The sequence below is a fragment of the Hippoglossus stenolepis genome, chromosome 3, assembly GCF_022539355.2.
Source record: "Hippoglossus stenolepis isolate QCI-W04-F060 chromosome 3, HSTE1.2, whole genome shotgun sequence".
In the NCBI taxonomy this organism is placed as follows: Eukaryota; Metazoa; Chordata; class Actinopteri; order Pleuronectiformes; family Pleuronectidae; genus Hippoglossus; species Hippoglossus stenolepis.
In genome coordinates this window covers 10,321,699-10,337,425 of record NC_061485.1, presented here as the reverse complement: position 1 = coordinate 10,337,425, position 15,727 = coordinate 10,321,699, and the positions used below count along the sequence as shown (strand labels likewise).

The 15,727-nt window shown below is 42.2% G+C and overlaps 1 protein-coding gene across 1 annotated transcript in view; it reads left to right on the top strand.

Moving 5' to 3' along the window:
• LOC118105001 (neurexophilin-4) overlaps window positions 1-15,425 on the top strand; it is a 41,711-nt gene extending 26,286 nt beyond the window's left edge. Inside the window, exon 2 of the mRNA XM_035152365.2 lies at window positions 14,014-15,425. Within this exon, the coding sequence (XP_035008256.1) occupies window positions 14,014-14,829 (816 nt within the window). The 3' untranslated portion in view covers window positions 14,830-15,425. The remainder of the gene's footprint in view (window positions 1-14,013) is intronic.
• Window positions 15,426-15,727: the final 302 nt, after the last annotated feature.

The following is a 15,727-nucleotide window of genomic DNA, read 5'->3' as shown; positions in this document are numbered from 1 at the left end:
GAGCAGAGACATTTGACAGCTTCGCTGGCTCTCTGTTTGTCTGTACATGTCTCTCCCTCTCTCCCTCTATCTCTATCTCTCATTCCCTCTCAGAGTATCACCCCTGCTATATTCCAATTCTGTTCCTCTGCAGCCAGGATTTTAAATGAAGTCCCGTACACACTAAAGCAGTCGATGGATTTATAATATCCATACACACCCACATCTTGCATCCTGAGGAACAGAATGAGAGCAGGTCCGCTGGTCAGCACTCTGGTTTTCTGTGTCCAGATGGTGGATGTGAAAGATCCCAGTTAGGGGTCCCAACGCTGCGCCCTTGAAGCTGGGTGATTTATACACTGGCAAAGGCATCCAAAAGGCAAGAGAGGAGAAAAGTTACTGTACATTATGTTCTCACATGAGTATGTTACAGCTCATCTTCAAATCTACAATATAATGTATGATTCCCTTGTGCATTTTTATCAAATCACTCTTAAAGTATCAAGTCGCACTGGAGATAATCTTGTGCTTTCTATGCAGCGACCTTGTCACTTCAGCCTCAGTAGCAGGTGTGTGTTTTTGTGTGTGTGCATGACCTTGACGTGAACAGGGGAATGTCGTCGTGCCCTGCTGCCAGCATCTCCGAGGGGTTTTATTCATTGGCACCTCCCACCGTTTTCTCTCCAATTAACTGTGCCATCAGCCCCGGTGAAGACGATATGAATAACCCACTCAGCCTCGCCGGGGCTCGCAGGCTGCGGCGGACACATGGAGAGCATCCTTCATAGCAGGGGAGGAGCAGACACGGAAACGCTTAGTCTTTTCATCTTTTGTCTAATCATCCCAACACATCCCAAAAGTCTGCTGACTCCCGAACCAGGGAGAGAAGGTGGGAGGTCAGGGCTCTGACAGGAGGAGGAGAGGAAAGTGGAGATAAGAGTGGGTGAATGGAGTTGACTGAATGAGGGGTGGGAGAAATAAACACAGGAAGTATCAGGAGCTGGTTTAAGCTTTGTGGAGGTTAATGTGTGCATTGATATGGAGGCTGGAAAAGAAAGAAGAATGAGGAAATATAAAGGGATGGAATGGCAGAGATGGAGGAAGGCATCTGGAGGTTGTTATATGTACACATTATATATATATGTAATGTAAAGGGATAAGGTGGAGAAATGAAAGGATATCAGCAAGGAGGAAAATAGATGAGTAAAGATGGAAATTAGGCAAGGAAATGAGGAAGGAAGGAAAGAAGGAAGGAAGGAAGGAAGGAATCCTGTTCCTCATGTGTGGAATGGCTGAGGAACTGAATGACAAAAAGAAATTAGAAATAAAAGAAAGAAGGAAGGAAGGAAGTCCTCTCATCGATGGACTGATAAGTGGAATGGATGAGGAACTAATGACAAAAAAGTAGGAAGGGGAGGGATGGAGGAGGGAAGGAAGGTACTGAGGTACTGAATGACAAAAAGAAGTAGGAAATGAAGGGAGGGAGGAAGGGAAGGAAAGAAGGAAGGAAGGTATTGAGGTACTGAATGACAAAAAAGAAGTAGGAAATAAACAAGGAAGGAACGAATGAAAGAACATAAGAACGACAAGGGAATGGATTAAGCAAGAAAATATGACAAAATAAAAAAGTTTCCAGTATTTATACTGTAATACATAAAAGTAATGATTCAAATGTACAAACCTCAGTTCCCAACCTCTTGTGTGTAAAACGAGTTTGTTAGGAGGAAGCTCAGGATGCAGACGAAGGCAGATTGAAATGAGATGAAATGGGCTGTGGGCTGAGGGACTGCAGGTGGCTGGAGGGAAAAAAAGGGAGCGATGGAGGGAAAAGAGCAGGTCTTTATTATGGTGAGTAACTGACACGCTCGCGTTGCGCTCAGTGCCAGTCCATCTGTCATGCAGCTCTCCTACTGATGAGCACTGGAAACAAATCTGAGGAAGCCGGGCTTTATTTTCCCGCCTGGGTGACTTGTCGGAGTCGTCACAGGCCCATGTGTCCCAGTATCCGTCCCTGACTGACGTCTCTCAAGCTCAGCTTCACCCACTGGGATTCTCATCCTCTATTCTCCCTCCTCTTCCTCCATCACATCTATTCATTATGCAGATTCTTTTCCCCTCTTCTGCTTCTTCTTCGCCGGTCCCTTGTGTTTATTTGATTCCTCATTTATATCAAATGTTTCTGCTGTTTGCGGAGCGAGTGCGGGTATATACGCTTGATAAGTTGCAAAAACGCAGAGGGCATCAATCACTGTCACTTAGCTGCTTAACACGACGCTCGTGCCGCCCGAGCCCGGATACCCAGAACCTCCTCCGAACCTTCCTCGCTTGGTCTGAACCTCGATGAATCCCAAACTCTTTCAATACATAAATCTGTGAGAGGGAGAACCGTGAGGGGAGAGGAGGGTGTGGCGGTGATGAGGACGAGCGCTTTCTGTGCTTCTCGCAATCTGAGTCAAATATATGTTTACACGTTTTACAAATGAGAAAGCCAAGAGCGCCACGTCACTTCTCATATTCCCCCACATCCATGCCGGCCCGTCTGCTGCTGCCAGACTTCTGCAACAGTTATTTAGATGAATGATTAAAGTTAAGCCGCAGCCAGCAAGAGTCGCACCACCCTTATTTAAGGAGGAATGGGAGAGTTGTCATCTTTTGATGCATTGCCTGCCACCCTGCATGCAAACCAGACATCATCAGACCACCGACGCCCCCCCCCCCCTTGCACCTCCGTCCTCTCTCCGATGGGTCCCCAAAGACTTGTCTCTGGTGATTGATCAGTTGCTGCCGTGGCATCACCGGAGCCATGCAGGGAAAAGTCTGCCCACCCTGCCAGTCGAGCCAAAAAAAGACAGCGGCATGCTGATCCGACGTGAGCGGTAAGATATGAAGAACAAAAACAAGGGAGGACGAGTGCACACAGTTGATCTATGGTCACTGAAGTCAGGCACCTGGGAGCAAAAGCTTCTAATGGCTTTATAGATAAAGCATAGCGCTGTTTGTATTAACTTTCTCCCTCTGAGCGGCACAACAAGATCTTATAAAAAGTTGTTTGTCAGGTCATGGGACATTAGTTGTAAAAAGGCTGTTAATGAGAATCAAGTTCAGTCCACAATGTTCTTTGGAAAGTTTCTGTTTTATAGAAGTTGTTTTTGTTTTAATTATAATTGTAGTAGATTATAGATTATTTCTATAGATTTCAATTCATTATTACATGTATCCAGGGCAGCACAGTTTCTTCACTGCAGGAAGGGTGTTGGTTTAATTCCCTGTTTGGTCGTGGTACTCTGGCTTCCACCCACAGTCCAAAGACAGATGAGGTTAACTTAATTACACAATTAATAACTACATTTATTCATTAACTCTTAATTGACCATAGGTGTGATGTGGTTTTTCATCTCTATGTCGGCTCTATGATGCATTGATGCATCATAGAGCATCACAGGAAAAGCAGTATACATGTAGATGACGGAGGTTCTATGTAATCTGCATGAGAATTATATTTATAAAACCTCATTATTATTAACCCTCAGAGTTTACCATTACTAATTTTTCCTCTGGCAGTTCTGTAAAGCTCTTACGTTCTAATACACTTCCTCTGCGCTTTTGCTGACATGTAAAGTGTAATGATGGCTTCATATGGATTAATAACACTGATTGTTCTTGTTTTTTTTACTGGTTTATGCAACTGCTGTTGTTTTGTACCTGTTTGGTCGCTCCACTGCAGATCTCATTATATTAAGAGTAATCCACACCACTACCAGGGTTAAAAGTCAGATACCTATCCTCCAATAATCCCAACATGGCCGGCACCACTGAGATATTTGTGAGATTAACGGCTCTTCAGCTCTTTTTTTCTGTCAGCTGCTGTTTTTACTTTCATCACTTTAGAATATTTTCAGGATGCAGGACACCTGTAAACACCATAACTGATTTAAAATGACTGTTGATACATTTTAATGTCTGAAAGATTATATTTGTGTGGGCTCTTGGCAGCCCACCTATTTTCATTATGATTTTGAACTCACTGGGTGATTCTGCAGCCTCCTCTGGGTTCACATCTTACATTGATTTATAATGATGGTGTTTACAAATGCAGTATTTTGTATTTATAGCAGCTGCATTTACAAGTGTAGGGCCTTCATTCCTTTATGCTACAGTGTTAGTATGTTTGTACTTTTCTTTTACCAAAAAAGGCAGAAATCATTTAATTCTACCATCTCTCCAGTTCAGCTCCTAATGTGCACAACAGCTGAATGAAGCAGCTGAGACCAGTTCAGATTATGTTAGAAAGTGTCAAATTTAACTACCGGGTTTTGAATAAATGTGTAATTTATGAATGTGAAGGCAAACATATCAAATAGAGTTGTGTGTGCAGTCTAAATGTCATGAAGCGGGGAGTATTTGAAGGAGTAGTTAACCTAACACAACCAGCGGCTGGTTACAACTTTACCTTTACCAGACAGATGTGAGAAAATCTCATCTCACTCATTATTGCTAAGCCATTGCTACCTGAATACCTACACAATCACAGAGGGAGGAATACTTTAAAAAGTCCATATGCATGCACTCGTGAAAGTGGGAAATTCCCTGGATATGATTTAAATTGTTGCTCTAATTTTCAGAGCAAGACAATTTCTAAAGAAGTGTTATATTCAACATTTACCAAGGGGGTATATTTGCTTCGTGATATTAAGGATAAAGGTAAAAGAAACCCTGTTTAATAAAAGACAGTATTATTCTGTCTGACTTCCTCTCCACCCAACACCCTGTGGCAATATCACAGAGACAGTCACCTAACTGTCTCCTGTGAATTAACCAGTGTTGATGATAAGAATTTTTAAATAATTGAATCTATCTTAACAATAAATGCACTATTTCCCCCCCAAACTCCTGGGTTAACTTAATGTACGGAGAAAACAATTTGCAGAAAATAATAAAACCCTAAAGAACCTTGAAGAAATCCCTTTTATTTTTTCTTGCTGCACTCGCGGCACGTTGCACGCCACGACCGAGGAGCTCCACATTTCCCTGTCAAGTCCAATCTTAGTGGCATCTGCAACATTTTGCAATATTGTCAGCATACAACACTTAAGCCAGCGCACAATACCTTCATAAATCCTCTTATGTAGACATCAAATGGCAAAAGAGCACTATCTCACATTCTCTCTCTCCGTCTTTCTCTCTCCTCAGTAAATGCCCGATCCAAACACTTTAATATCATTTTATTTGCTGTATATGCTACAAGATGTTCGAGTAAAGATTCTTTTAAGTGCAACTTTTGCTCATCATCGGCCAGACTACTTAAATTCTGCCTGATACATAGGAAAAGGGACTTTTATGATTTCAGAGCTGAGCTGGTCTTTCTTGAAACAATATTACAGATATTACTTCTCAAGAAACCTCTGATTATTCTCTATGGGGTGAAGTGATTCTCATTTTTTTGTCTTATTGCACTCATAATCTCACTGTGTGTCGTATATATATTGTCTTCTTACCTTTTCTTTTCTTTTCTTGCACTTTTGCCTCATATTGTCTTACAGACGTGTCTGCCTTCTCTACACTCGTCCTCTTATTCGTTTTCTTCTTCTCCCTCACTGTGTTATCTGTCCCGGCTCCATTTCCTTGCTCCCTGATACTCCCTGACTCAGTAGCTTTCATTTTCATGATAATCCAGCGACACCACTGGACTGCGAAATCGCTTTTACTGTCCCCCCCCTCTCTCTCTCCCCCTTTCTTTCTTTCTTTCTTTCTTTCTCTCTCTCTGTCTCTCTCTCTCTCTCTGTTTCTCCCCCCCTACTGGTTTATCTTTTTTCCTCCTGGCTTTATTTTGCTCTTTGTAATTAAATGTCATTTTCAGTTCTCCATTTTTTTCTCTTTTTTTTTGAAGAAGGCAGAAAAGTTTTTTTTTCTTGAGACATAGAGGAGTCACGGCTGGTAAAAAAATGTCTGAGCCGCACTATAGCAGCTAAATCTGTTCACTACAGCTCTCTCTTTCTCATTCGCCTCACAGATTAGTACCGTTATTACAGTAGCAATACGCACTTTGTACAATTACAAAAAAATACCCTTTAACCAAACAGAAAAAGGTTCTCTCACATCCAATGTGTCTGTTGACAGCTCTGTCCAAACACATCAAATCCATCGGTTTCCATTGGTCATTCAGCTCCAGGGTCACAGTGGTAGGATGCTAAAAAGAGAAGCCCACGTCCTTTCCAGCTGTGTTCATAAATCAGGTGGGATTTGTAATCCCTGGGATCAGACCTATAGGTCTGCCCTGAGGTGCCACAGGGAGGCGTCTGTGATCTTACAACAACTGCAAACGCCCAAAGCACATCAACTAGATCTTTTCAGTGAAGGCACTAGTGTCTGTACTCAAAGCTCATTCTTACCCTCAAGTGCGAAACTCAACAAAAAAATGGGAAAACACTGCAATAAAAATATATAATGGGAAGTCACGAAACAAAACAGCAAATAAGAAAACTTGATTGTGTGATTTACTGTTGTGTTTTCCCATTTGTGATTTGTATTTGGCCTTAAATGTCCATCATCAACATCAGCAGGAATACAACAGTCTCACATCACGTTGGTATCAGTGACGATGTTTGTTGGTGACAATCACTTTATTGGGCATCTGCTGTGGGTACGACCAATCCACATTTAATACAGTTTGTATAACAGCTTTTGCCTCATATTACCTCCTAGTAAAACAAATAATCGAATGAATTCCACTCAGTGAACTCGGCTGATTTTGAAACTAGTGCATTGGCCTTTCTAAACCTGTGTGTTCGGATTGGGCTGTTTGTCTGGTCGGTGGTGATGCTGGTTGCAGCAGTGACCTGCAGTAATTGAGCCGAGCTAAGTAAAGACCGACTGCTGGACCCTGAAGCCACAACGCTGCACACAGAGCTGTTCACCTGTTAATTCAAAGTCCTGCGAAGCTCGACTCAGTGTGAACGACCCTGAACTGGAGAAGCTGTTGTTGTTCCCGATTTCATGAACACACTTATAACTCATAATCATCATATACACTGATGAGTCCCAGTCGCTGCTGCTAGAGAGGGCTGGTCACCTGTGTAGTTAAAGTTTATCACATGTCCAAATAGCACCAAATTCAACACTACACTTCCTTGGCCCCTTAACAATACACATGCCAAGTGTGAAGCCAATAAGCCACAGACAGACTGACTTCTGGAATGTATCTGTTCCCTGTATCAGAAGACACCTTGAGTTGAAGTATCTGAATCAGAAAAATTGTGTATCTCTTGTAATCAGTCTCAATACTATATCTAATGAGGGCTGCCTGCCGTTCGTCTTATTCAGATTTTCTGTATCTTTTCATTTTAGTATTTCTCTCTCAACCTGCTGCGTTTACCTGTTACCTGCCTGAAACCGGCCTCCATGATATGATGACCTGTTGTTAGAGTCCTGCTGCCTGCTCAGTTTGATTGCTCCTTGCTGATCTCCGCGTGAAGAACTTTCTTAAACTACCTGCTGTGTGTGTTGTGTCTGCACTTTGTCTATCACAACTTTTACAACCGACTGTTTCCACAATTAAATTCTCCTTTTATTCAGAGCCTATGGAGCTGAATAACCAGGTGAGGGCAGATGTGTAGTTCACCTGACAAACTGAGAGTTTCACCCTCAGGCCCTGCTCCACTACAACCACCTCAGTCAACCTCTTGCTCTGCGAGATCCTGTCGTTCTCCAAACCTAGAACTCCATTGTTTTCAAGCTGCAAACTGCTGTGACCCTCATCACATCCATGTCACACCAAAGCTGCTTTCAGACAAACACTGAACTCTTGTTTTCTCCGGATGAGGTGCATGTGTGAACAGTTTCTGCTGTCTTTCCCTGCCTGGCCTCCTGGTATCATGTCTGTAGAAATCCAGGAGAAGTCAGTGACCACTGAACAATTTTAGATCGCTTGCATCGTATCTGCAAGAAAAAATTGATGTTGCATGTTTTTCAAAAGATTTAGAAAATAATAAGTGCATAATCGTTCATGGCATAAAAAAAAGGTTTAAACACCAACACCCACAAATACATTGCACGTCATAACCTTGTGCTGGAAAAGGTGCAGCGTCGGCATCTAAACTGGCAAAATAAAGAGGTAGAAGACATCAGCACATTCACCCGGGTGTCACGTCATTTGACTAGGGAGTGAATGGTGATTGCTTCCATTCTCATTTTGAACATAAGCCAGATGTTAGTGGGGTTTTTTGACCAGTGGAAAAGGGGCTTAATAAGGGGCTTAAAAAAGTAAATGTGAATTCAACTGCACAACATCTCACCCTGTGACTCCTCACAAATCCTTCACTCTCATCCTTCCTTAGGAAACAGGTTAGCCTCACTACTTCTAATCACAACAAGGTCTAAAGCAGCAGAAAGAGAAAGTCAAAGAAGAAAAAACCTCTGTAGCTGGCGTCGAAGCCTGTGGTTTTTGTAGTGCGGTGGGAGTGGAACTGTACATTTGACTCTTCTCTGTGACAGCAGATCAATGCAGCCTGGAGCTCAGATAGAAATGAATTGATTGTCACCGATAAAACTCCAATTAAACAAAGGAACAAGCCTGGGAGAGAGCTCCGCAAGCAGCTCTCATCTTCTCATCAGTCCTCCAGGGGAGGGAAAAGGAGGGGGAGGGAGGGGTGGCAGGAGTGGGCCGGAGCACAAGGTCCATTTCCTCTGAATACTCGCGCTATCAAGGAGGTGTGGAAGTTATGGATGAATATGAGAGAGAGTGAACTGCAGACGGAGGGCTGGACACCCGATAGACAGAGTGTGGAAGACAGAGAGCAGATGCCGAGGTGCTGCCATTGATCCAAAGCTTCCTTAATGATGAAAAGAGATCTTAATTGTGGTGGCATGTGATATATCAGGTTTCGGCAGTCAATGCTGCAGCTCATCTGACCTTCTCTTACTTAATACGTTAGTGTGAAGCCCCCTCACTGCACAGGCTCACTCCCTCTCTCAAGTCTTTTCCGTCCGCCTGCATGTGCGTCTCGTCGTTTTTATTTCTGTCACTTCTCTCTCCTCACTGAACAATCCCTGCATTTCATACTTGCATGTACTTCCAGGTATATAGTTATAGGGCCTTCCATCTAAGGATGCTTTTTGCTCATATGAACCTCAAAATGAAGTTAAAGATGATTAATGTTCCCCGTTCCTGGAAAATGTACAAGATCTCCTTACTCTCTCCTCTCCTCGTCTCACTTCTCCACTAATAACATTTTCTTCACTATCTCCCTCTATCTCCCAAGCTCTGTAATCTGATTGTTCTTTCTGTGATTGTGCTGTTATTGAATTGTCTGTATCATACATATGTATAAGTCCACCACAATACTTATTCCATCTCCCTCTATAATTTGCTCCTCTATAAACAGGAATCTCATACCTAAAGGGAGGAAACATTAATGCTGTGTTGACACGTGTAAAGCTCCGCTGTGGGGAGCATGGTCAGGCTGGGAGCCCGAACTGGCCCGCAAGTGAAAACTCAAACTGGCCCCTCAAGTCAGGTTTCTACTGACATTTACTGTTAGGTCATTTCTAGTGAGCTGAATGGGTTGGAAATGACGTATTCAAGTTTGTTTTCTGTGTTAGAGGAAAATCATTTAAAAAAGCTGGTGCAGATTTAATGTCAAAGTAAAGTGTGGAAAGATAATGGTGTCTAACCTCAGTGGAACATGATAAATGACATGTTTACTGGAAATACGTCTTTTTACCAGTGATTTCACACACAGCTAATTTCACCTTGTGATATTCACAGTCTGATTTTTAGCCATACTGCATACTGGTTGTAGGCCGGGAAAGGTCGGTTGGTTGGTCCATGATGGATTGCACTCAATTTTATAAAGACGTTCATGGTCCCTCTGGGATGAACCCTAATGACTTTTCTTTCGAGCCGTCAGCATTTTAAATTATCTCAACTATCTACTCTGTCAACTAGATTACTGGTACAATATTCTGTACAGATGTTGATGTATTTTGCAGATTTTGGTTATTACAGTGAAATTTGGCACAAACACTCTTTCCTGACTTTTGAAATAGCAACGTGATAAACTTTATTTTTGGTTTATGAGAAATTCTAACAAAACTATTGATATTTGCATCGCTCCAAACGTGGTCATAGTAGAAATTCAGACAGTGAAGCATCAGCATGTCAGTGTAAGCATATTATTATCATTCAGCCCAAAACACAGCTGTTCCTGTGTGCAGCCCCATAACGTTTGTAGCATGGCTGTAGACTCCAGACTGGACAAATGGGTACTTCATACACTATTTGGCAAGTAGGCCTCACTTGTTTTCATTAGGCTTGCATTCTTAAAGTCCAAGGTATTACTCATCTGTCAGAGGACTGTCCCTGCAAAGGTTACAAACTCCTGAGTCCTGTTCTATTCCTCATTGTGAACGTGTGTATTATTATATAAAGACTGTGAAACACAAGTAAAATAAAGACCAAAGTCCTTTTAACCTACATTAAAGTAACTGATATAAACTAGAGTACCTGTATTGGATTTAAATATACTTCAGGAAACATTATACACCAAAAGCCTTGTATCGTTATGTCTATTTTTGTTAATCCCTGCCTTATGTTCATGGTAGTGACAAATGTTTATTCGTGGCTCACTGTTGAATGACATCACGTTTTACATGTTTTAGTTCTGAACAAACACAAGCCAGAGCGTCTGTAATTGACTCAGTGTTTGAATGTGTTATTCAACTCCGTGTTTGTCTGTGTGCAGGCACCTTTTTTTAACTTCATCACCTCCTCATCACCCCAGTAACATCCCTCCGGCTGCTGCTGCGAAACTTACTTCTCACTCATTGTAACCGAACTGAATGGAGGCTGAGGAGGAGAGAGAAACGGGTGAAGCTGTGTTTTCCAATCCGTCAACCTGACGCCGGTTGCGGCCGCCTGATATGACCTTATAGCAAACATCCGCTGTTTTGCAAAAAAGTCTATAGCTTATGGATTTCATGTCAAGAGAAAATATCTGATATTTCTTCTAACAAATCCTCACCCTTTAAATGGATTTACTGTCAAGCACAAAAAAATTTCATATTTATGCTAATAGAAAGGCCATCTATTTATTGGTTTCTGTTGGCATTTTATTACTTTCATGCCACAGAAGAAGAAGCCCTCTCCACACACTCATCTCTTTCCAATCAGTCGATGTTTGGCAAAGGTGCTGACTGTGTACACTTGCTCCCCCTTAGAGAGACCGACCTCAGGCCCCAACATGAAATCATCTTTGAGCTTCATGCAGTTGACCCTGAAGGTTGGGTTGAGGCTCGTGGTGTGATGCTGCTGCTGAAGATGGTTGAGGATTATGATGATGGTGCTAGTTCGAGCTCTGTGCCATCAGCTCGAGAAGTGATTAGGACTGCACCAGCCGAGTGTTAGCCTGACAGATGGCAACACACGGAGCTAGCTGACAGCAGTGCTGACAGCGCATTCACAGGAAGTCCCCATCTTGCATGCTCTCTACACTTTGTTTGTTGCCGTATGTATTCTGATGTTTTTTTTCTCCCCGCCATCCACTGTATATTATTCCTACCTGTCAGAATCAGCTCACATCGCCAATTCACACACTCAAAATTGCAAGACCACTGCACAACCCTCCTGCCACGGCCACAAAGGGAGTCAGTGTCTGGGTAAAAAAAACACCTTCAGTGGTTCATTATCCCAGTCACTGGTCATTTATCAACACCTTTCTTTTTTTCTTTTTTTTTGGTAATTCATTCCTTCAGTGGTCAATACATTTTCAGTTATTTTCTCCTCAATCAATCTACTTAGAAGTCAACACTGCTGCCATGTTAATGAATGGCCAACAGAAATAGATATGTTAATTGAATGACTGAATACATTAGGAGCTGTATTGAGCGCTGCACTGTTGCCTCTGCAAATAGCGATGTGGAGTCGTTATTAGGTGCGGTGATTGATGAACGATGAGGAGAGCTTTGGCACAAACCTGTCTGTTCCACTGCCCTGGATAAGAGTGAATAGAGACAGAAACTGTCCTTGCATGATCAAAAGTCTGATCCTATTTGTTTTTTCATTTATTTTTAATATTTTGTTTGGTTTGTTTATTCACCAGAAGAATAGTTTTAAACCACACCCGAAAGCATCCTCAGGGGAAGCACATGTAACCTCTCCCAACATTTGTAATACTTCTTCCTGTCACCTCATGACAGCTTCGAGCTTGTAGTCTTTGCATGTGTGTGAACGTGTGTGTTTGTTTGAATGCGTATGTATGGGAGCATGGCAGTAATGTGATTGATGACACATGAAGGAAAGCAGAGGAAGATCTCCAGTCAATCAGCCGTGTGAATAACCACCAAGGCTGCGGATTAGAGACAGAGAGATGTCAGACGAACAGACAAAGGCTCACATCCACTACCTTACATGCAGAGTGGTTGTTTTGTTCTCTCTGGAGCAACATTGACAACAAAATTAAAGTGTGCTAATAAAAATAGATGGGTCTGTTTTCTCCGATTCAGGAGATGAATCATTGCAAAATCGAAAAAGTTGGATGCTCGCTGAAATAAAAAAAAGTAAGTCAGGCAAAAAGATCGGATGCAGGGACATAATGGAGATGTATTTAAATGTTTCTGTTTGTCCAGACTGTTGTATTTGGAGTACAGGTAAATTAGAGCTAGAGAAACCAGTCACAAACTGGTTGCACTACTTCCACAGTATCCGCATTGGATATTTTTGTATTAAATCTACTGTTGTTGGGTGCCAGCTATTTTGTTAAGTGCCCTTAAGCAAAGTGCTGAAACCTTACAATTGCTCCACTGATGCTGCTCTGTGGCTGATGCAGGACAGACACTGTTTAAATTGAGACAGCTTTTGACTGGTTACACTCAACTAATTTTTGAATTAGGCTGAATTTCCACCAGATTGGCTGTTTTTGAGTCTGAGCAGGATCCAAATTATGTGATCAATAATATGGATTTTGGAGACTCCAAAATGGTGGATTTCTGCCAGAAATGTTGGTTGTATTTCTAACAGTTTGAATATCCATTTACACTGTTTTCAGCCCTAAAAATAGTTGAGTTGGAATTATGTAACTCTGGAAAGACAAGTCCTCCAAATGAAGCCCTCCAGAATGACACATAGAAGTGTTTTCTGATCTGATGTGTCATATTAACAGAACACCTTTGTTGACATGGTTACAGGGTTAAACATTTGGTTAAGGTTAGGGATCGATAAAAGATCTGCATCAGTAGGAAACTGTGTCCTGTGGCGAAGTCATTCTTTTTTTTGACTCATCCATCCATCCTGACCTCCATGCTATATTGACTTTGTGGCTCTATAACAATATCATATTGTTGTGTTGTCCTTCATACGCTGCTCCAGATGGAATAAAGTCTTAATTCTTACATAATTCTTTAATGACTGAAACATAGACTGTATGTGAAGATGGACATCACATCTCAACTTCCTCTCACTGCACAAAAACGAAGCCAAATTATCCCTGATATGGGAGCTGCCATCTTGCACTGGCAACATCATTTGGAGCGAGAGGTTTGGGCAATCGTGGAGTGAAACCACAGAATTGAGGTCACCAATCATGGGTCAGGCTCAGTTTTGACGTCAGCTGTCAATCATTACTTTTCACCCCATTTTAGAGCATCAAATAACTAATTACATCCAAACTTGTCAGAATCAGCAACACTCTGAACATGCATCAGTGAGATGAGGACTAACCCTAATATGACAGAAACCATCTTTAGAAAAGGTTTATTTGGCCTGTTGATTTTTTGTTTTGTTTGGTGTATGTCCAATCCACTAACATTGAGGAGACTGGTTTTATGACCTACACTGCAGTCAGCTACCAGGGGGTGTTCGAGATGTTTTGGCTTCATCTTTTGGGAGCTGTCATGTCATCCATCTTTATACTCAGACTATGGAGTGCAATTAATGATGCAAAGTTTTCTACTTGAAGAATATGTAGAAACATTTTTTATAGCCTTTGTGACATTGTCAATAACGTTTTCTTCTTCTTCTACTTGTTTTTTTTTTTTCTTCAGGTCCAAGGGTTGGAGAAGCAAGTGGACTTCTCAGACCTGGGCCCAGTGGGGTCTGTGATGAAGACTCTTCCATATGGCATGGGTGGAGGTGCAGTTGGAGGAACGACAGGAGGGATGGTTAAGCCTCCGTACCAAACCCGTATCTTCTCCACTTCCATCGACCAGACACCCATGAAATCCAAGCCACCCACTTACAGTTTCTTCAACCCGTACGACCCGAACCGGAACCAGTCCCTGCTCCTGGACCAGACAGGCTACCGCTCTAAACGCAAGCCCTCGCTAAAGATATCCAAGACCAAGAAGATCTTCGGTTGGGGCGACTTCTACTTCAACGTAAAGACCATGAAGTTCAGCTTGTTGGTGACGGGGAAGATCGTGGACCACATCAACGGGACGTTCACCGTTTACTTCCGCCACAACTCTTCCAGCCTGGGGAATGTTTCGGTCAGTATCGTGCCGCCATCCAAAGTGGTGGAGTTTGAGGTCCTCCAGCCTCAGCAGCTGCATCCTCACACCCAGCAGAACGTCCAGCTCCAGGAGACCCGGCAGTCCTCTGTCGACCCCAAAGAGATAAAGACCTTTAACTGTCGGGTGGAGTACGAGAAAACCAACAGATCCAAGAAGCCCAAACCCTGCCTGTACGACCCGTCTCAGACCTGTTTCACAGAGCACACCCAATCCCACGCTGCCTGGCTCTGTGCCAAACCCTTCAAGGTCATCTGCATTTTCATCTCTTTCTTCAGCATCGACTACAAGCTGGTTCAAAAAGTGTGTCCGGACTACAACTTCCAAAGTGAGCACCCTTACTTAGGATAAGTAAGTGAGACTGAACTGAGAGGAGCATCAAGAGACAATGTTAATGTCAAAGATGATGATAATAATGATAATGATGGATTTGATAGTCATATTGATTACAGTGAAGATGCAGGGGACAGTTTTTTTGCCTCTGAACTGCCGTGACTTGTGGATTTAAAACACGTATAATCAGAGCTATGGATGGTTAGGATATGGCTGATTTCTCTGAATTATTTTCCAACTTTGTATTTGTTAACTTTTGTTTTTATTAGTTTTTTTTTTTCCTCCCTGTAAATAATGTACTCAAACTCAGCACACTTATTGTTTTTAGATATTTGTTTCTAGGTGTTATTACTTTTTGCAGTTGGAGAATTTCGGGTTGAAAACAGCTGGAATCAGTATTATGCCCTCCGAGTACAGAGTGAGCCTCCGAGGCGGCTGTGTTGTGCCGTCACCGTATGGCAGGCGTAACGTTATGGTAGACTGACTGTTAATCATCCTCTCAGCTCTATGTTTCAAAACCTGGATATAAGAGAGTTATATGTATGAGAAATGCTATTCTGGATATGCATACAATATACTGTATGAAAAAGCACATTAAAATCTCTTAAACTGTCTGTCTCTCCCTGGGTGAATGTGTTCTGTCTGAGCCTGAAGCAAAATTGCAGGACACAAGCCGAGCAGCGTATTCACATTATCTACACTCAGTGAGGACACTATTTTAAATTAAGTTACATTTCACTCCGATTAGAAATGCACGCCCGAGCCTTCTGTGAAGATATGCAATTTTAATTTTCTCAAATATATTGAATTAATTCTAACATGAAAAACCAACTGTGAGACATTCTTAAGACGACAATAATGTGTGTCTCTTTCTGGGGTTGAGTTGGTATGTACACTAATAGAATCCAAGGGAGGT